At 40.7% G+C, this 22,802-nt stretch overlaps 1 protein-coding gene across 1 annotated transcript in view; it reads right to left on the reverse strand.

The window, feature by feature from the left end:
• The window catches only part of col5a2b (collagen, type V, alpha 2b), a 273,958-nt gene that overhangs the window by 121,262 nt on the left and 129,894 nt on the right, over positions 1-22,802 (reverse strand). The window contains exons 7-12 of the mRNA XM_060827360.1: positions 15,761-15,862; positions 15,446-15,523; positions 12,697-12,741; positions 2,498-2,551; positions 2,270-2,323; positions 1,493-1,546 (exon numbers count right to left, since the gene is read on the reverse strand). Of these exons, the coding sequence (XP_060683343.1) occupies positions 1,493-1,546; positions 2,270-2,323; positions 2,498-2,551; positions 12,697-12,741; positions 15,446-15,523; positions 15,761-15,862 (387 nt within the window). The remainder of the gene's footprint in view (positions 1-1,492; positions 1,547-2,269; positions 2,324-2,497; positions 2,552-12,696; positions 12,742-15,445; positions 15,524-15,760; positions 15,863-22,802) is intronic.

A 22,802-nucleotide genomic window follows, 5' to 3' on the forward strand; every position in this document is an offset into this window, starting at 1 on the left:
CAGACAACATTCAGGTTTGGGCTGATAAGTGACAAATAACATTCATGCCACACAATTTCTAGTAAAGATCATCTCCAAAAGGGACTCAAACCATCACCACCTGACATTCAATGGCATTGCTATCACTGAATCACCCACAGGCAACATCCTGGGGTTACCAAAGGGCCACCAAGGCTGGGTCATTAGATATATTCAAGGCAGAGTTGTAATCAGTAAGGGAATCAAGGGGTATAGAATAAAGGCAAAAAAGCGGAGTTGAGGATTATCAGATCAGCTATGATCTCATTGATTGGCAGAGCAGCCTCGATGGGCCGAATGGCCTCCTTCCACTCCTGTGTCTTATGGTAACACAAAAACTGAAATAGGATGGACAAATATATTTATATACTGCAAATACTATGACAGCAAGATGTCAGAGGCTAGAAAGTCTGTGACAAGTAACTAACCTTCTGACAGCCCAACACTTGTCTACTATCTCTAAGCCACTCTTCCAAATTACCTATGATCAGAATAAATTCCATGTATAATTCACCTACCTTTAAGCTGTTTCTCCACTTTAGTATTTTATCTTTAATCAAGAGTGGAAATGAATCCTTTTCCCCAGTTATGTCTGACATATATCAGTGGATGGATTTCTACATTGCAGATAGTAATTGGGAAGCAGTAGCAATCCCACTTTGCGAATCAGCCTCAACTACTAAGTCTGCCAGGAACTGCGGTTTTTCCAGTGCGGGCCTGTTGTCACAGTCATCAGTCCCAAAACGGGAACTGAGGCTGGAGGGCTCTGCAGCAGGCCTGTTGGAGGGCCCATCTCAGCTGCCATCTTTTGTTTTAAAGAGTCACAATGCTCCATGCATCAAAAATAGTCTGATCCTGGCATGAAACAAGGTATAGCTGAGACTCCTGAGATTGGAAGCATGTTCATGATGAGGGGAGTCTATTAGGAGAGGTGAAGCAGGGATTCAGATGCTCAGAGTGGCCAAATTTAAAGACAGGGCTCATCAAAGCTCACACAAATCAGACCTTTCTCTGGATTAGTGCCCCAAATGCTCCTAGTCCATTAATGACCTCCCTCAGCATGAACATGCCTCCAATGCCATCATTAACTCCTAAATGTCCTGTCAAGACATTTCTTGGCCATCTGTTTGGCTTCCTTTCACTTGCTGGGGTGGCAGAGGGCTGCAAAAATTGAAAGTATTGGAGAACAAAGCCTGCAATGCAACACCTTAGATCTTTTGATAGGGACTGGCAGGCTTTTTGCCCTGTGCCCTTCACTGTGCCTCTGAAAATGGAGTGCCAGAAAGAAAGGCAGAACCTTCACCCATTCTGCCTGGCAGCTAATCACGCCACCCTGCTCTTGTGAAGTAGCAGTTCAAGACAGCCAAACGTGGCACTAGGTGTTTCAGTTGAAATTATTTTGTAGTTATCAGGTTTCTGCAAACAATCTTGCATTGCCAATTTTTATATCTAGTTCAATAACCAGCCACTTTACCTGCTGTCCATGGAATCCCTGCTCACCAGAGCGTCCTGGTTTTCCAACATCACCCTTTGGAAAGAAAAGAAATTTAGTCCATAAGTCAATAAAAAAATTGAATTAAGATGCATTTAATTTGCCTGAGTGCCTTCAATAATTTTATTTGTTCACTAATAAACAGGACTTAGGGCGAATCCATGCTCCAGCCTAGTCTTCTCCTGCCTGAGTATATGCATTGAAGGTGAATTTTATGTGATAGGTAACTTCACAAATACCCACTACCACCCGAGTGGACATGGACACCTGAGAAAAACAACAAAAATGCAGATACTACTTATACTATTCTCCTAGTTACCTGCAGCTCCTCCAGATTGTGTGGAAAATATGGCAAACCTTAATGGAACTACGTTTTCAATTTGATAGTTTGCAAACAAAGTGATTGAATTCAGGCTGAGTCAAAATGAAAATTTATTTTAGTACACATCACATATCTATTAGGAAGGGCCCTGAGCCCTTTCCTGTTTAACAGAACCTTATAGTTTCTAGGCTTTAACGTTGCTATTTTGCAATTTTTTTTCATGTCTAATATACTCCTGTTTCTAATCCATTTTACCTACTTCAGCCTTGTTCATCCATCGTTAAATATGAAGAGGCATGCACTGCTTCTTAAGTATGGGGAATGTACACTAGCTCAATAAAGGGCTTATGGATCATTTTTATATTTTGTGAGCAAGAATTTATTGGTAAGGTGTGTTCATCAACATTGTTTCAACAAATTTAAAAATGTACACTCACATCTTCACCAGGTTTTCCAGATGGTCCCTCAGGACCACGGTTACCAGCTGCGCCCTGCAATTTGATGGTAAAGAAAAGTATTATCCACAGCATTGAGGACAGCTGGATGCACTTAAAAAGGAATCTGAAGTACTCATTATAATATAATGTTGGTTACTCTTCATGTTAGTGGCTTCAAAACTCTCTTACAATTTAAGCACATTTTAATGACAATGTTTGAAAGCTTACCATTGGTCCCAAGTCACCAGGCTCTCCAGGTGGGCCAGGCTGTCCCTTTGGGCCCTAATTGTACAAGAGAAAGAAAAAGTACATATAAAGACAAGGTTCTTATCCTCCATTTACCAAGCATGGCTGTGTTCACATCAAGGCATTAGAATCAAAGTTATATGATTTTACAGTTGTCCTGGGGATATAGGCTTCACTGGCTGGGCCAACATCTATTGTCCATCCCTAACTGTTCTGGAGAAGTGGTGGTGATCTGCCTTTGGGGTGTGGTACACCACAGTGCCGCTGTGAAGGGAATTCCTGACTCTTAACCCAGTGACAGTGAAGAAATGGTAATGCATTTCCAAGTCAGGAAAGTGTAAGACTTGGTGGTGGTGGTGTTCCTACATATCTACTGTCCTCATCATTTTTGATTGTAGAGATCACAGTTTTGAAAGGAACATTTTTTTCAGAGCCTTGTTGAGTTGTTGCAGTACACCTTTGTGGATGGAGTCAATTTTGGAGTAAGATGATGGGTTGCCAATCAAGTTGGCTGCTTTATCCTGGATGGTGTCAAGCTTCTTGGGGGTTGTTGGAGCTGCACTCATCCAGGCAAGTGGAGGGTATTCCATCACAATTCTGACTTGTGCCTTGTAGATGGTGGAAAGAGGTTCGGGAGGTGGAATTCACCACAAAATATCTAGCCTCTTGCCCACCATTGTAACTGGACCAGTTCTGCTTCTGGTCAATGGTAACCCCAGGAGGTTTCACTGGCTGGTTCAGTGGTGTTATGGCCATAGAACATTAGGGGGAGATGGTTACATTATCTCTTGTTGGAGATGGTAATTATCTGGCACTTTTGGGATGTGATAATTATAATACTGTGTATAAACTTAACTAATAAAAATGACAGATTAAAACAATTCTGTGAGCAGTTACACATGTTTGATTCTTGTCAATGAACTTCAGACAGACAAAGGGCAGATAGGCTGTCTGGTAGCTCAAAAGTTACTTCAAAGGGAAACATTTGGAATTTGATTTTCCCTTACGCCAACATAATGGGATTTGAAAATTCAAACCTCTGAGACAAACAAAAGATTGGAACAAAATAGAAACTGAAACAACTGGGGATGCTGGAAATCAGAAACAACAGAAATTGCTGGAAAGGGTCAAGGAGTCTGGAAGCATCTGTGCAGAGAAATCAGAGTTAACACCGTGGGTCCAGTGATCCTTCCTCAGAATTGGTGGTAGCTTGGAAAAGATTGATTTTTATGCAGAAGGTAGAGTGGAATAAATAATAGGTGAAGATAGAACCCAAACAGACAGGAGAACAGACAGACAAAGGATTGGATAACGATCAGCATGGGAGAATGAATAGCTATTAGTGGACAATTAGTGACTAAAGATGGGTGGTGTATAATAACAGACATGATTTGGAGATGTTGGTGTTGGACTGGGGTGTACAAAGTTAAAAATCACACAATCCAACTGGTTTTATGTGGAAGCACTAGCTTTTGGAGCGCTGCTCTTTCATCAAGTGGTCGTGGAGTACAAGCTCATAAGACACAGAATTTACAGCAAAAGTTGACAGTGTGATGTAACAGAAATTATATATTGTAAAAGACCTGGATTGTTTGTTATCTCATCCTTTAAAATAAACATGTTGGCTTCAGTTCTTTCATATGTAAATCGCAGAACTTTTTTAAAGTTACATTCTCGAGCAAACTTCAACAATTGGTGTCATGTCGGCCCAGATAATGCATTGAAGGTGTGAGGTGCCCTGTGTGAGACTGTCTGTGCCACAAGGTTCACACTGATTCTAATCTAAAAAACTGATTTACAGAATCTTACATGGATTCATGCAGTTTTTGAGCAAAATAAAATATATTTCTGCAAATACAAATTCACCTCACAAACTTATAAGCGTGTGTGTGTGTGTGTTATGAGCGTCTGTAAGAGAGTGTGTGAGTGTGAGTGTAAAGGGGTGTAAGTCTGTGAAAGGGTGCGTGTGGGAGTGTATATGTGAGCGAATGAGAGACAGCTTGTGTATGAGAGAGGGTCTGGGTGAGTGTATGAATCTGTAGGAGTGTGTGTGTGTCTGTAGGAGTGTGTGCACGTGTCTGTGTGTAAGAGTGGCTGCATCTGTGAGTGTGTGTGTTTGTGAGTGTGTGTCTGTCTGTATGTGTGCACCTGTCTGTGTGTGTACAGTGCAGTAGGGCCACCTGTAGTGTGACATGAATCCAAGATCCCGGGTGAAGCCATCACCCATGGGTACTGAACTTGGCTATCGGCCTCTGCTTGGCCACTTTGTGTTGTCGCCTGTCCTAAAGTCCACCTTGGAGGATGGTCACCCAGAAGTCCGAGGTTGAATGTCCCGGACCGCTGAAGTGTTGTCTAACTGGGAGGGAACACTCCTGTCTGTTGATTGTTGTGTGGTACCCATTCACCTGTTGCCGTAGCCTCCGCTCAGTCTCACCAATGTACCATGCCTCAGGGCATCCTTGCCTGCAGCGTATGAGATAGATAACATTGGCTGAGTCACATGAGTACCTACCCCATACACGGTGGTAAGTGTCCCATGTGTAATGGTGGTATCCATGTCAACCTTCTGACATGTCTTGCAGCGTCTACTGTGACAAGGTTAGTATGTTGTTGTCCAAATTGCAGACTATGTGATAACAAGGACTGGTGTGTAGAGGTTGGGGTAGGCACATGTGAACATGCCTTCAGCCCTAAAATTGTTGAACCAAAAGACTGGAGAGCTCTTAAGCAGAAAACGAGGTGCTGTTCTTCCAACTTGTGCTGAGATTCACTGGAGCACTGCAGCAAGCCTGAGACAGAGATGTTGACCAGGGAATAGGATGGTGTGTTAAAGTGGCAGGCAAGTTCAGAGTTTTCTCTGTGGACAAACGTAGATGTTCTGCGAAGCAGTCCCTTGTCCAGCCTGTTCCCACGTACATCTGTGATTCCTCTGACGCTTTACTTCAGTTTCCTGAATTTCCAGTTTGCAGGCTCCAGCCACCTTCACTTTACCCTAGAGGTGTAATCCCTTTACACATCCATCCCCCACTAGGATGATCTCAGGGCTCTCCACTTCTTCCTGGAACAAAGGTCTGAACTGTCGCCATTCACCACCAACCTCCTCCGCCTGGCTGAACCCATCCTCACCTTGGAACAACTTCTCTTGGAGTTCCTCTCACTTTAATTCAGGTCAGAGGGGTGGCCAAGGGTATTCGCATGGGCTTCAGTTATGCCTGTCTCTTTGTGGGGTACGTGGAACATTCCTTGTTCCAGTCCTATAGCCCCTGCTGACCCTATCTTCGGCATAAAAACTGCCCTTTTCCTAGCTGCCATCAGTTCTGAGGATGGGTCATTGGACCCAAAATGTTCACAATGACTTTCTCTCCACAGAAGTTACCAGATCTGCTGAGCCTTTACAGCAGTTTCTGCTTTTGTTTGTAGACTGAAACAATCACCTTCTTCTCCCACCCCCACTCGGAACTCCAGCATAATTAATTTTGCTTTAAGGGCTAATGATTCATCAGAAGTTGATATCACAGCCACTTACATCTTTATCATTGCTAATTTCCTAATTGTGACAATCTGTTTCGAAATCAGACCCCCAGGAAAGTCTAAGACAATATCCTCACAAAAGAGAATTGTCAGCTGAGAGCATTTGTTTTAGGAGTCGACTGTAATTCTGCCGTTAAGCCATCTGCAAACAATGTAACTGCAGAAAGAATGAGGAACAAGAAACCTTCTCTCTGCCTCTAAGTCTGCTCTATTTTTTGAATGTATCTGTATAAAAATAATCAACTATTCAATGAAAATATGAACTATTCAACTTCTGAAGCCATTGCTACTGCAGGACCTGATTTCAAAGGTTGAGCATCCTAATTAAGAGAGAAGGAGCTCAAGCAATGGACCCATTGATATAACACAACAACTATTCATATATTTCCCCTGTAAGTATTCATTTGTCTTACAGTCAGCTCTTCTATAATGCAATGGTTGTGTGCTTGTGCAACACCACATTATAAAAAAATCCATTTCAGATACAATTCTTAAAGTGTTGGCAGTGTACTCGCATTACAGCCAACATGTCTTAAAAGTTTGCGCTGTAGAAATAGCATCCCCAATTCATCAATTGCATTACAGTGAAGGCTGATGAAACACGCATTTTAACAGAATGAATGGTACCTGTATTTATTTTAATCTTGGCATATGTTATCCTTAAGATCCATTAGCAATTGTTTGTAGTCAACTAACCTTTAACCCATTTAAACAAAAGCTTAATTACTCATACAGTTGGTGCAGCTTAGAAACAAACCCTTCAGTTCAACTTGTCCACACTACCCAAGTTTCCCAAACTAAAAATAGTCCCACTTGCCTGCATTTGACCTTATCCCTTTAAACCATTCACACACCTGTCCAAATGTCTTTTAAATGTTGTAACTGTACCTGCATCTACCACTTCCTCTGCTAGTTCATTCCATTTACCAGCCCCTTCTGTGTGAAAAATGTGCCCCTCAGGCCCCTTCTAAATCTTTCTCCACTCACCTTAAAATTATTCCATTTTGTTTTGAACTCCTCTGCCCTCAGGAAAAGACCTTTGCTATTTACCTTATCCACTCTGACTTCATGGCTGCTCACCTGGTGACATTCTGTAGTCTGCACCTCAGCTCTTCACCCATGATTCTCCATTTCAGAAAGTTCTGTTATATCTCAGTCAAGTCTGAATCCTTATTTGCTCAGTTCCCACTTTGAATATGATGTCAATTGGAAATTCTGAATATTCCCAAAGGTCTTGGGCTGCCTTGAATGAATTTTCAATTTTGGCAGCAATTGGATTGCTCATCTGTTGCAATGTTCCAAATTATTTAATACAAGGTAATCACCAGGCCAAAGAGCCTTCAAAACCAACCTGAAATTCAAACCATTAGATCAATCCCAAATCATTTTCATATTTCCAAGAAGGAGACATGCATTAATTGGACTGAACCTTGCATGGCTGACCGAGTGTTCTACTGGCCTAGTTTCCTCTGCCTAATTCCTCACATCCTCTAATTTCCAGGACATATTAGAGAGGGCAAACTGGAATGCAGACCTATGATGCATTAAACATTATTTCCTTTGATTTACCTGGCAAAAGTTTGTAGCTACCACTTGAAATAGGAAAAAGCATTTCAATAGCATGCAAATTATCGCTACAATTGAACTTTATGAGGATTACATCAGGCAACTAATTGGGAACTTGATGACCTATTGTGACAGGTATTAAAGGGAGTGGGGTTGGTCCTTCAGTCTGGAAGGTTTGTAAAACATCAATTCTGTTTTTTTAATTTAATTTTCCAGCACAGGGGTGTTGCACTGCAGGAATGAATGTCATTTGGCTGTTATATCTAACAGCAAGCATGAAGCCAAATATATTGCCAGGAATGGATGCTGCTATCAACACTTTTCCTAGAGATTTGGAGCAAGGATTAATTCCCTATTGGTTGCCCTGCCCAACATTTTCTCCATCTGTTTAGAATAACTGAATGCAGCTGGCGTCAGCTGAGGTGAAGCCACTCTAACCAAAAGGTTTACTAATGTAAAGATAAAGGGACAGAAAGGAATGAAGTCCTAAAAGGCTCCAGATGCAAATTCTAAGCAATCACCTGATTAACCATTAACAATGGTTTAGTGAAACTCCTATTTTGTTAGACTCCTACTTTGTTGGTCTTTGGGAATTATTCCTTTGTAAGAAAACTTATTTAAGCCAAAAAAAATTCTCAAAGCCAATTATACTTTTGATGATGTGACATCATTCGTAATATCTGGGATATTTGCTACACTCCTCGTGAAACAAACACCACCGATGCAAAAGTAACACAAGAAATTTCCTGATGATGATGTCGTGTTATCTCCTTTTCTGTAGACAATGCCTTGCCACAGTATTTTCTTTATATCTTTCCGACCATCCAAAATCCTCGCTACAAACACTCAAGAACTGCAATGGGACAATGCACTAATATTCTTATTAATCAAAGGTTTGGTTGTAAATGTCATTATCATAGAATCATATACTACAGAAGGGACCTGTCATCCCATTGAGTCTCAACTGCTAAAAATACACTAAGTCTATACCAGCCCCATTGTCTGGCACAATAGAATAATATGATTTATATAAAACCTCAAAGACAAAAGATAGTATTAATTTTCAGGGAAGAAATAAAGCTCCAAACCAGCTCCAAATATTTGATAATTATGTCATAAATATAGAAAATGTAAATTATTAAGAAAAATAAGTGAGATTGCAAAGTGAAATAGGATGAGGTAAGAAAAGATGTAGGTCTTTGTCTATCAGATATCAAGAATGCCACCACGATATACAGCAATGGTTGGAAAGGTAATTAAAAATGTTGAAATATATAAACTTCCGTAAGTTCAGAAAATTTACTTCAACATGCCAAAAGATTACTACTGTCTCAATGGGTGGAGATTTCATGGGTTAGCCTAGTCTTCCAATCCAAGTTTGCAACTGAGTCTGGTTTTCCACTATTCCTGCAGTTGTTCCATAATAGATTCAGAAAAAAAGGAGAGGAGGCCATCTGCAGAAATTCTTCCCCTGTGCCTCCTCCTGCAGCTTCTTCACTTGAAAGTGCAGAAAATGGGGAGAGATAAAGCAATGGCGGGGAGAAAAGAAACATTGATTCCAGTATTCATATTGGGTAGCTGTGAAAATACTCTGAAAGAATTAAAGGGATAAACAGAAATTTGTGGGAGGTATGGCTCAGTTTCTTAGTGAAGGGAACCCATATGAAATAGTAGCAGACATTTTGTGAAAAAGTAGAATAAACAATCAGGGGAAAATGAATTCGGATAACTTAAACAATCATTCCTTTGAACTCAGAGTTGGTGCTCTGTGTAGGGAATGCTGAAATATCACACAGCTCTCACCATGGAATATCATTGAGAGTATTTGTGTTGATGTGGTTGGTCAACTCCAACTTCAACCTCAATCTCCTCAGCTCTTCTGCCATCATGGAGAGTTAATGGTTTGTGTCTGGCCATTGGACTGATATCATCACCCTATCTTGTACTTGTAGTAACCATCATTAGTTCTAAAATATTCAGGGAGAATTTCAAGTTCCCCAAGTATGTACAGCTATTACTTCAGTACACTAGTATCATTTGTTTTAGAATTTGGATTTTGAAAGGGGGGTTATATGGCCTTTGTCTGTGTTTATGAATGGATTTTATTACCAACTTTTCAGACTTTCTGGTGCCATGATGTCAGGGGGCAGCCCTCCTGGAGCGATACTGAGTATTTGTTTGTATTGTGTGGGTTTATGACCTGAGACTGCAAACATTAAAAGATGTTAGTTTACTTTGGTTTAGAAGGAAAGGCTTTTTTTGATAGAGCTGGAAAGCTCTTTGTTTCAATTCACTGAAGTCCTGACTAGGGTTAGATGTAACAACAGCTTCAACTGAAGAAACTCAGAACTTAATTCAGAACGTTTATGAAACAGGTTACCTTAGTGCAAGGGCTTTGGTTTGAAAATTCCAAACCAGAAGCATTTGGTTAGAACTCTGAAGGGGTTATTTGAAACTGTGCAAGTTTAGGTTGAGCTGTGTGAATTGTCAAAAAATGCCTGTCAGAAATTTAAAACTGAGAATTGAAATGAAAAATCAAACCAATAGCTGTGATCGAGATGGGTACTCTCCAGTTTGTTTACTCTGAAGTGATGGCTTAGGGAAAAAATGGGATTTTCATTTTGCTGTGTGTTTTAAAATCTTTCAAACGTGCTAGTGTAAACAAGTTGTTTTAATCTATTTTATCTTCATTTTCTGTGTGTAATAAACTTCTGTTTTATTGTAAAAGCCATATCTGCAATATTGTGTGCTTATATTTCAGCGAAATTCTGTCACTTTAATATTAAAAAAGACCCATCATGCCAGATTTTAGGCTGGGATCAAATTTTTCCAAGAGCAATATCATTTGGGATCATAGGTCATGATAATTTTCACCTATTCGCAAAGTCCACAGATCTGCCAAATTCAGAGTTATAGCACTGTAAACCCATCATGGTTTTCCATAGCTGAGAAACTTGATGGACCAATTCAGAGGCTTTTGTAATGACGGTAGAGGTTACTGTATATGCTTGTGTAAAAGTTACATTTTTAAGACTTTTTTTAAGATTAAATTTGTGGAGGGGCTGAAATTCATGCTAAACAGAAATTTGTGGGAGGTATGACACAGATTGTTAGTGAAGGGAACCCGTATAAATGTAAGCAGACATTTTGTGAAAAAGTACAGTCAAAAATCAGGGGAAAATAAACTCGGATAACCTAGCAATCATTAAGTCCAAAATACCGTATCATTAGCCCAACTGATCTCTGAACGAATAAAGAAAAAAAACAACAAATTAGGTAATTCTACAAGCTCAACTGAGCTGCACGCAAAGGGAGGTTTTCATCTGACTCTGATCTGATGCATCTTAAACTTTTGTGCCAAATTCTTCCATTTCCCTCAGTTTTCGCTCATCTATTGTTGTTTTAGTTTTTCAAACTAACATTTTAAGCTTTTATTTCTGATGAGGAAAAACAAAAGTTATCAGACATTTGACTTTCACTGATCATTGTAGCTGTGAGAAATCATCAACAGCTGTGCGATGATTATAGTGAAGTAACTGCATATAGGCCTATCTTATATAGGAAATGATGGCATGATAAACTCTGTATCACACTATTATAGGTGCATGTTTGATAATGAACTAAGAAATCTATAGCCTAACGTAGGTATGCACCGTACATCAAAACATATAATAGCATCAGAAACTATTTGTTTCATCAATGCAGGATGATTCCTTGACCCACAAATGTTGAACTGTTATCTGTGAAGAATGAGGGTTGACTGTTACATGAGATACATGGAAAATTCCAGGTTTTTTGACCAAAAATAGGGGATTGACTCTTACATAACGTCAACTTTTACACCAGTATAGATGAGAAATACACAATTTCTTGTCATTCTGCTTTTTAATATATGACATTATACAATCACATTACACACCACAAAAATGGCATCTGATATCCCTACTGTTGTGGTGAAACAAAACTATTCCTACCTATTTCAAGTGTGAAGTATTAGAGCCTTTCTCTGATCATTTCTAAGAGATTTTTTCAAGTCCTGGCTTATCGGGCTAATTGGTCCACACTAGAGTCAGGAATACTTGGCAATCCACCAGATCTGAAATCAGCCAACCACCTAGCAAAATTCAATTTCTTCACATCTGGTTAATTATTTCTTCCATAGTGTTAGCTGATTGACAACTCATGGTGAGAAAAGTATGGTGTTATAATCCACAATCATTGCAGATGTAAATAATTCTGGGATCAAAAATGTCAAAAATGAACCTAGCAGCACTGAAATCAAGTCAAGGCTAGCAATTGCCAGCTGAGTGAAATGAGGAGGCCATCCAACATCAGCCTACTCGTCAAAAAAGCATCTTACAAAATGCCTTGTATGGAGTTTTGTAGCTGAATCATCAGACAGGAAGAGGATTACAGCCTTTTCAAATGTGGCTCTCCATCAAAATGAAAGGTTCTGAGAATCAGCTGGACTTCTGAACAGCCAATGAATATACCCACAAGAAAATCAGTGTTCCAACATCTCAAGGGCTTTTAGCTGAAGTGAAGAAGAAAAAGTTAAGAATGTACAATCAGTGGGGAAGGTGCAATGTTGGTCTACATTATGGCAATGGAACATGGAACATCAAGGATCCCATCCAGTCAGAGAAGAACTGGATTTATGGATAGCACTAGAAACTGGGTGGAGTGAGAGTAATTACGGATGGATAGAAAGGAATGCTGAAGCAATTAGGCAGACTTAAAGTTAATTGTCAATGGTTAGTGTAATTATATTAGATGGGGCAAAAAAATGATGTAAGAAGTTCAAATTGTCTCCAGATAATAAGTATAATGCACACAGTTGGCTTAACTGGCCTTTTTACAGCAAACGGAGTGAACTTAAATGATCGGTTTAAGTACACATCAGAGTATATTACTCTTCAACTTTCTTAGCATTCAAAGTCAGTACATATATAATATTATAATATACAAAGAGATCTTTTTTGAAACTTTAGTTTGCATTAATAAATCCATGACAGCTGAATCAAAAAATATGGCTCTATCCATCACCAATTGGAATGTTGAAATGATTTATTAAATGTGCTTACTGCTGGTCCCATGATTCCTGGAGATCCTCTTGATCCTACTTCACCCTGGACAATGAGAAGTAACAAGAAACAATGATAAATAACACAGAAGCAAATACTGTAGCTTGAATATTAATTCTATGTGGAGGTCTATCACAAGTTGGGGCCTTTGTCGCTCTCTTCATCTTGATGTATTTCTCTGAAGTTAGAAGTGAGGATGGATTTCTCTACCAGATGGAATTTAATAGGAGTGTAGTAGATAAGTAACCAAGGCTACGGTTGGGGGCATGATATTTAATCAGACTGATACACAAGATTTCATAATTCATGGAATATTAATGACAAGGCACTGACTTAACTCATTAATGAGCTGGTAAGCTAACAATAAGGGATATTTATATTGCTTTTGTTTTATTATGATAATCAACTCATCAAGCCAATCTCATGGTCAAGGAAATCTTGATGAAACAAAACTTCCCCAAGGAAGACCCCCATAAGACAATGGAGTGAACTGTGGGATCAGAGACTTAGAAAACCATCATTTCCATGACTTCTTCAGAAGGCATGCACTTATTTGACAGATAAAACAGAGAGTGCTGGAGAAACCCAAGCCAGATAAAAAGATATCAGGTCAAATGATCAAAAGCCGAACCAAAGTTGAAAAAGTGTCTTAAGGAGGAAAGCGAGGAAGAGAGGCAAAGAGAGTGTGGAGCGGGAATTCCCGAACTTAGGATCTAGGCAACTGAAGTTGCAGTTGCCAGCTGTGGAGTAGTTATGATTGGGAATGCACAATAGGGCCAAATTAAAGGAGCACAGATATCTCAGAGGGTGATGGAGGATGTTATGGAGGTATCAATGGAAATACCATGGAGAGGTTTGAAATCAACAATGCCAATCATAAAATCAAGATGTTGCTTGATCAGGAGGTAGTGTAGAGCAGCTAGAATAGGAATGGCAGGGCAACAGACCTTATTGTGAGTTAAAACAACAACAGCAGAGTTTTGGATAGCTTCAAGTGTATGGAAGACACAATGTGGCAGACCAGCCAAGACAATATTCAAATAGTCATGCCTGGGAGTAACGAAGGTGTGGTTGAGGTTTTCAGCAGTAAATGAGCTATGATGAAGGTGAAGTGAATAGAGTTATGGAGGAGGAAATATTTGGTCTTAGGGATGATTTGATATGAGGTCAGATGCACATTGTGGGATTGAATGTGACATCAGCATTTCAGGTTGTTGCCAGGAAGTGGGAAGGAATCAGAAATTAGGGGCAGAATTTGGGGAGAGGACTGATTTCAAGGACTTCAGTTGTCCCAATATTGAATTGGAAATAATTTCTACTCAGCCAGTACTATTTATCAAATAAGCATCAAGGTAATTTAACAACAGTGGAGGAACTGAGAGAGGTGGAATGGGAGATCTGTGTGTCACCAATTTATATGTGAACGCTAATGCTGTGCATTCAGATGATATCATCATGAAGTAGCAAATAGATCAGAAATAGGTGGAACTAAGGGACTGATTCTTGAGAGACATAAGAGGTAATGGTGCAAAAACAGATAGAGAAATCAGTACAAGGGATTCTATGGCTACAATTATACAGATAAGAATGGAAACCTGTGAAAGCAGCCTCATCAGCTGAAAACGTCCCTGATCCAAAGCCATGTATTTCTGGCCATAGATGATTCAGATTGCTCTGAGGTCAGGGACACCACGTCCCCAAACCCGGCAAAACATGTCAAAGAGACAGCGACTTAAGTTTCCTACAAAATAATAAATAAATCAAAATCCTAGTATACTGTGAGTGTGCAAGCAAAGATCCTCACTGACCACTCAATGCAAAGTGGCAGACGTTATAGACAGCTCCAACTGTAAATTAATTTAATTTTCATGCAGTTGCCCAACTAAAAAATTGATGTATAGGTACTTCATACCTTTTAATATTCTGTTAAAACCAGATATACATTCTAAATGGCAACCCTAACATAAAGTCAGATTGTATATGGATTGACTTTGTAATCTGCTCTATATGCTGCCAGTTATCCTTGGGCATGCACACCAACTCCTTTGCTGAGGTTATGTGTGCTTCACAATTCCCAATTACCATCAGAAGCGTGTCCATGATTTTGAGTATTAGGACATAGCATTGTCCTAAAACCTATACATTACTAAGCACAGGATCTCCCCTTATAATATGTATAGAAAATGTATTAGCTTTTGAATTATCTTATACTGATCACCATGATTTATGAATATATAGAAGAAAGTTAATGTGACAGACTATTTTTTCAAGATATATTGAACTTCTCAATTCTCCAGTCTATCTATATTTACCAGGGCTTGAGTGACTGTCTACTGACAGGAATATGTGATTTGACTTAATCATGTGTTAATGTAGGAGCTAATCTGCAAGGACTGGTTTACCTTGAGACTAAAGCAACTAAAACTTTTATGATTTCATAAAAAGGTCTCACAATTTGTCATTGATTTCTAATGTAATTTGAAACTATTACACACATTTTCAACTATATCCCACAATGGACACTTTTACACTTCTGCACACACATGCATACAGACATTATTGCAAAGGCAATGTAAGATGTTCAAGTGTTTATTTAAGTTTTTTTCTACATACTATAAATTTCTGATTACTGTTACTTACTATCACAGAACAGAGTGTGATCAGTATAAACATTCTTTACAATGTACTCTTAAAATGACATAAATAAAGTATTGAACACACAGTAACAGATTGTTAAACACTCTCTTACCATCGTTCCAGGCACCATTCCTAGCTGACCACGAAAACCTGATTTCTCATCACCACCCGCCATCTGAGATGCAAGTTGCTGGAAGAGAGGAAGTAGATCAGTTGGATTAAATGTGCTGCATGTATTTATGTGCAGATGTTACAGCCAGGAGGCTAAATATGATAAATAATGCACTTTATTTTTCTCAATTGCGTTTTTTATTATATTACAAATAGACATGTAAAGATTAAGGGTGAATGTTAAAAGGTTTGTTCAAAGTGAATAGAAAACATTTGAGGAGGACTTAAACATCACTTAACACTTTGAAATACTTACACCTGGAAATCCAGGATGAGTGGGATGTCCTGGTGGACCAGGAGCACCAGGATCTCCAGGAATTCCAGGAACGCCATCAGGTCCAGGTGGACCTGGCACACCCTATAAAAGAAATAATTTCCAAATATGAATGAAGTTTTTTTGGAATTGTGACAACGCTTTTGTCAAATTCCCATCTTTGGTTTCCGTCATCTCATGTGAATTAGCTCTATCTCTGTTCGATAGAACAGCAATTGTGAGATGCCACGCATTGTGACTCAAAATCAAGTGTTGGATCGAACTTTGAACAACTCATTTCGTGCAGAAATTTCCCTCCAGTGTTTTCATTAGTTTTATAATTCATAATCACAAGACAAGCAACAGTCAGTACATGTTGGTGATTAGAATAACTATTGCTGTAGCTTTCAATTGGATGCTCTTATACATCCCTCATAGTATACCAATGTATCAGTATCTAAAAGTGTCCTTATAGGTTAGTAATTTTTATGTTAGTCTCATATGCTTTTCTGAAAGTCTGACTACTTCAAATAGTTCTTTGAGTTATTGCATTGTCTAAACAGGAGTGGCCAGAAATGAGTTGTAAAGATTTGTCAACTGATGGGACTCAGGTGGGACCCAGGGAGATGGTGAGGAAAGAGATCAATCTGAGACTGGTACAGTTGAGAACAGAAGTGAGTCAAACAATCAGGGCAGGCAGGGACAAGGGAGGACTAATAAGTTAGACTGCATTTATTTCAATGCAAGGGGCCTAACAGGGAAGGCAGATGAACTCAGGGCATGGTTAGAAACACGGGACTGGGATATCATAGCAATTACGGAAACATGGCTCAGGGATGGGCAGGCCTGGGCAGCTTAATGTTCCAGGATACAAATGCTACAGGAAGGATAGAAAGAGAGGCAAGAGAGGAGGGGAAGTGACATTTTTGATAAGGGATAGCATTACAACTGTGCTGAGGGAGGATATTCCTGGAAATACAACCAGGGAAGTTATTTGGGTGGAACTGAGGAATAAAAAAGGGATGATCAACTTATTGGGATTGTATTATAGACCCCCCAATAGTCAGAGGGAAATTGAGAAACAAACTTGTAAGGAGATCTCAGCTATCTGTAAGAATAATAGGGTGGTTATGGTAGGGGATTTTAACTTTCCAAACATAGACTGGGACCTGCCATAGTGTTAAAGGTTTAGATGGGGAGGAATTTGTTAATTGCATACAAGACAATTTTCTGATTCAGTACGCGGATGTACCGACTAGAGAAGGTGCAAAACTTGGAGTAAAAAGTGAGGTCTGCAGATGCTGGAGATCAGAGCTGAAAATGTGTTGCTGGTTAAAGCACAGCAGGTCAGGCAGCATCCAAGGAACATGAAATTCGACGTTTCGGGCCAGAGCCCTTCATCAGGAATGAGGAGAGTGTGCCAGGCAGGCTAAGATAAAAGGTAGGGAGGAGGGACTTGGGGGACGGGCGATGGAGCAGAGGAGATGACCTGGGGGGTGCAGTGAGAGAGAGACTCACTGAGATCCTTGTAGAGGGAGGAAGAGAGCTTCTTCAAGGAAGGCATCCTTGCAAGAGGATTCGCAGTAGGTGCAAAACTTGACCTACTCTTGGGATATAAGGCAGGGCAGGTGACTGAGGTGTCAGTGAGGGAGCACTTTGGGGCCAGCGACCATAATTCTATTAGTTTTAAAAGAGGATGGAAAAGGGTAGACCAGATCTAAAAGTTGAAGTTCTAAATTGGAGAAAGGCTAATTTTGACGGTATTAGGCAAGAATTTTCGAAAACTGATTGGAGGCAGATGTTCGCAGGTAAAGGGACAGCCAGAAAATAGGAAGCCTTCAGAAATGAGATAACGAGAATCCAGAAAAGGTATATTCCTGTCAGGGTGAAAGGAAAGGCTGGTAGGTATAGGGAATGCTGGGTGACTAAAGAAATTGAGGATTTGGTTAAGAAAAAGAAGGAAGCATATGTAAGGTATAGACAGGATAGATCGAGTGAATCCTTAGACGAGTATAAAGGAAGTAGGAGTATACTTAAGAGGGAAATCAGGAGGGCAGAAATGGGACATGAGATAGCTTTGGTAAATAGAATTAAGGAGAATCCAAAGGGTTTTACAAATACATTAAGGATAAAAGTAACTAGGGAGAGAATAGGGCCCCTCAAAGATCAGCAAGGCAGCCTTTGTGTGGAGCTGCAGTAAATGGGGGAGATACTAAATGAGTATTTTGCATCAGTATTTACTGTGGAAAAGGATATGGAAGGTATAGACTGTAGGGTATGAGATGGTGACATCTTGCAAAACGTCCAGATTACAGAGGAGGAAGTGCTGGATGTCTTGAAACGGTTAAAAGTGGATAAATCCACAGGACCTGATCAGGTGTATCCGAGAAATCTGTGGGAAGCTAGAGAAGTGATTGCTGGGCCTCTAGCTGAGATATTTGTATTTCAGTTACAGGTGAGGTGCCAGATGACTAGAGGTTGGCAAACGTGGTGCCACTGTTTAAGAAGGGCGATAAAGACAAGCCAGGGAACTATAGACCGGTGAGCCTGACCTCGGTGGTGGGCAAGTTGTTGGAGGGAATCCTGGGGGACAAGATGTACATGCATTTGGAAAGGCAAGGACTGATTAGGGATAGTCAACATGGCTTTGTGCATGGGAAATCATGTCTCACAAACTTGATTCAGTTTTTGAAGAAGTAACAAAGAGGATTGATGAGGGCAGAGTGGTAGATGTGATCTATATGGACTTCAGTAAGGTGTTTGACAAGGTTCCCCATGGGAGACTGCTTAGCAAGGTTAGATCTCATGGAATACAGGGAGAACTAGCCATTTGAATACAGAACTGGCTCAAAGGTAGAAGACAGACGGTGGTGGTGGAGGGTGTTTTTCAGATTGGAGTCCTTTGGCCAGTGGAGTGCCACAAGGATCGGTGTTGGGTCATCTACTTTTTGTCATTTACATAAATGATTTGGATGCAAGCATAAGAAGTACAGTTAGTAAGTCTGCAGATGACACCAAAATTGGAGGTGCAGTGGAGAGCAAAGAGGGTTACTTCAGATTACACCAGGATCTTGACCAGATGGGCCAATGGGCTGAGAAGTGGCAGTTTAATTCAGATAAATACTGTGTGCTGCATTTTTGGCAAGCAAATCTTAGCAGGACTTATACACTTAATGGTAAGGTCCTAGGGAGTGTTGCTGAACAAAGAGACCTTGGAGTGCAGGCTCATAGCTCCTTGAAAGTGGAGTTGCAGGTAGATAGGATAGCGAAGAACGCATTGGGTATGCTTTCCTTTATTGGCCAAGAGTATTGAGTACAGGAGTTGGGAGGTCATGTTGCGGCTGTACAGGACATTGGTTAGGCCACTGTTGGAATATTGCATGCAGTTCTGGTCTCCTTCCTATTGGAAAGATGTTGTGAAATTTGAAAGGGTTCAGAAAAGATTTACAAGGATGTTGCGAGGGTTGGAGGATTTGAGCTATAGGGAGAGGCTGAACAGACTGGGGCTGTTTTCCCTGGAACGTTGGAGGCTGAGGGTGACTTTATAGAGGTTTATAAAATTATGAGGGGCATGGATAGGGTAAATAGGCAAAATCTTTTCCCTGGGGTCAGGGAGTCCAGAACTAGAGAGCATAGGTTTAGGGAGAGAGGGGAAAGATATAAAAAAGACCTAAAGGTAAATGTTTTCACACAGAGGGTGGTACATGTATGGAATGAGCTGCCAGAGGAAGTGGTGGAGGCTGGTACAATTGCAACATTTAAGATGCATTTGGATGGGTATATGAATAGGAAGGGTTTGGAGGGATATGGGCTGGGTGCTGGCAGGTGGGACTAGATTGGGTTGGGATATCTGGTCGACATGGACGGGTTGGATTGAAGGGTCTGTTTCCATGCTGTAAATCTCTATAACTATGACTCTATGATGAAGCAGACAAGATTACTGTTATGCTACTGTAGTTAAGTAACTAAATATACTCACAATTATAACATAAAATCAATTTTCATGTCAGTCACCTATCGTTGAAAAGCATCAACATCCAGAGGGCATCATAAATGACCATGGCCTGACTCATAAGTGTGAGGCAGAATGGCAGTGGCTAGGTTAGACTGGAATGAAGGACTATTGGTAAGGCCTCACCTAGTTTTTTTTGCATTGGTTTGCTGGCTGCCACCAAACAGACTGGGAGGCCTGGTAGCTCTCAGGCAGGAAGACAACTACAGGCATGTAAGGCTAAGGTAGGATGGATATGATGATGTGGGGGGAAGTGGGTGGCTGGGATTTTGGGCAGGGATCTCAGGTCACAAGAAATATTCGAAAAGGATGTTGCAGCCTCAGAGTGCGACTTGGAAGTTACTGCTCTGGTGCATGCCAAGACAGACTTTGATTGCTCCTCAGTGACACTCTAGCCCAGATAATACAACTATACACAATCTCAACATTATTTTGGCCTTTATTCTCAATACAAAAAATAGCTGCCATTATTCAGAATCAAATGATGAACTTTGGGATTCCAGGAAAATGGGTGGCAATGTATTTATGGCCAATTTACATCATGTCCAATTGTTGATATTTTGTGGAAAACCCTTGTCAATAAGTACATCCATGAGCAGATACTGCAGGGAAATGTCAATGCTTTTCTTAGGGATTTTTCCAGAAATTGACCCTGACCCAAGGAGCTTTCAGTTTATTTGTATGTCGGATTGTGACATACTCAACAACTTGAATGTGTAAAAGATATTAAGTGGGTGGATTACAGAGTAAGATAGTATTTGCAGCGCAGTAACAAATCCAACAGATCCACATCAATGTCACAGTAACAGAATATTCCGCCCTTTTTCATCAACCTTAATCATCCTATACTGAAAAACATTAGAAAATGAGAACCAGTTAGGAACAGATGCAATTCAAAATTGAGACTGTTGTGCCATTTAGTGCATTTAAGGTTGAACATCAACCTCAACTCAATGTTCTGGTTCATTCTACATAGCCTTCATTCCTTGAGAGATCAAAAAATGCCTTAAAGATATTCAAATATGGAATATCAATAACTCTGTGGAGAGATGAATTCCAAAGAATCATAAATTTATGAGTGAAGCGTTTTCTTGTCACCTCCATCTTAAATAATCAGTCCCTTATTCTAAGAGGGTGCACACATGTCCAGTGTTGGTAAAAACAATGACTGCAGATGCTGGAAACCAGATTCTGGATTCGTGGTGCTGGAAGAGCACAGCAGTTCAGGCAGCATCCTTCAGGCTCTCTGCTTTTATTCCTAATGAAGGGCTTTTGCCCAAAACATCGATTTTACTGCTCCTCGGATGCTGCCTGAAATGCTGTGCTCTTCCAGTACCACTAATCCAGAACATGCTCAGTGTTCGAGGTAAAAACAATGACTGCAGATGCTGGAAACCAGATTCTGGATTAGTGGTGCTGGAAGAACACAGCAGTTCAGGCAGCATCCAGGGAGCAGCAAAATTGACGTTTCGGGCAAAAGCCCTTCATCAGGAATAAAGGCAGAGAGCCTGAAGCGTGGAGAGATAAGCTAGAGGAGGCACGGTGGCACAGTGGTTAGCACTACTGCCTCACAGCGCCAGAGACACGAGTTCAATTCCCGCCTCAAGCGACTGACTGTGTGGAGTTTGCACGTTCTCCCCGTGTCTGCGTGGGTTTCCTTCGGGTGCTCCGGTTTCCTCCCACAGTCCAAAGATGTGCAGGTCAGGTGAATTGGCCATGCTAAATTGCCTGTAGTGTTAGGTAAGGGTTAAATGTAGGGGTATGAGTGGATTGCACTTCGGTGGGTCGGTGGGGACTTGTTGGGCCGAAGGGCCTGTTTCCACACTGTAAGTAATCTAATCTAAAAGGATGGTGAGGGTGGGGAGAAAGCCCCAGCCAAGGGATGCATTCATACCAAAGGGCCAAAATGCATAAGACAGGTGGGGCAATTTACTTTCAAAATCCCCAAAATACCTCAGAGAGTTCAACCATGGGTATGACCAATCAGTGAAACTGTGAACCATGAGTAGACCAGACAGAGGAAAAGCTGCTCCTCCCCTCCTGAGAACTGCCTGGCAGGCTTCCATTGCCTCTTAATGCTCTCCTTTGCCTTACAACCTGTTCCCAGAAGGCTTGAAAAGTCAAGGCACAAATTTTGTAATTGTTCTTTAGATGTCCAGGTCTAATCAATTCACATAAATAGTGAGAAACCAAACCATTCTGACATACATCCTTGTGGATCCTTGCCAGTTTGAGCAGTACCCTTAACTACTATTAAGTAGAAATCCAAATCTATTACCTTACCCTTGACTACTCTCTTGTTGCCTCTTCAGAACAATTTAATAAGAAGGTTCAAGAATGGTCTTCCACTTTACAATTTGACTGACTTGGGAATCTAGGACTTGGAGGGACAGTCTTAGAATAATAAGACCATAAGACAGAGGAGTGGAAGTAAGGCCATTCAGCCCATCGAGTCCAGTCCGCCATTCAATCATGGCTGATGGGCATTTCAACTCCATTTACCTGCATTCTCCCCGTAGCCCTTAATTCCTCATGACATCAAGAATCTATCAATCTCTGCCTTGAAGACATTTAGCTTCCCGGCCTCCACTGCACTCTGCGGCAATGAATTCCACAGGCCCACCACTCTCTGGCTGAAGAAATGTCTCCGTATTTCTGTTCTGAATTGACCCCCTCTAATTCTAAGGCTGTGTCCACAGGTCCTAGTCTCCTCGCCTAATGGAAACAATTTCCTAGTGTCCACCCTTTCCAAGCCAGGTATTATCTTGTAAGTTTCTATTAAGTCTCCCCTTAATCTTCTAAACTCCAATGAATACAATCCCAGGATCCTCAGCCGTTCCTCGTATGTTAGACCAACCATTCCAGGGATCATCCATGTGAATCTCCGCCGGACACATTCCAGTGCCAGTATGTCCTTCCTGAGGTGTGGGGACCAAAATTGGACACAGTACTCCAAATGGGGCCTAATCAGAGCTTTATAAAGTCTCAGTAGCACAACGGTGCTTTTATATTCCAACCCTCTTGAGATAAGTG

Source organism: Hemiscyllium ocellatum, chromosome 7 (assembly GCF_020745735.1).
Source record: "Hemiscyllium ocellatum isolate sHemOce1 chromosome 7, sHemOce1.pat.X.cur, whole genome shotgun sequence".
Taxonomy (NCBI): Eukaryota; Metazoa; Chordata; class Chondrichthyes; order Orectolobiformes; family Hemiscylliidae; genus Hemiscyllium; species Hemiscyllium ocellatum.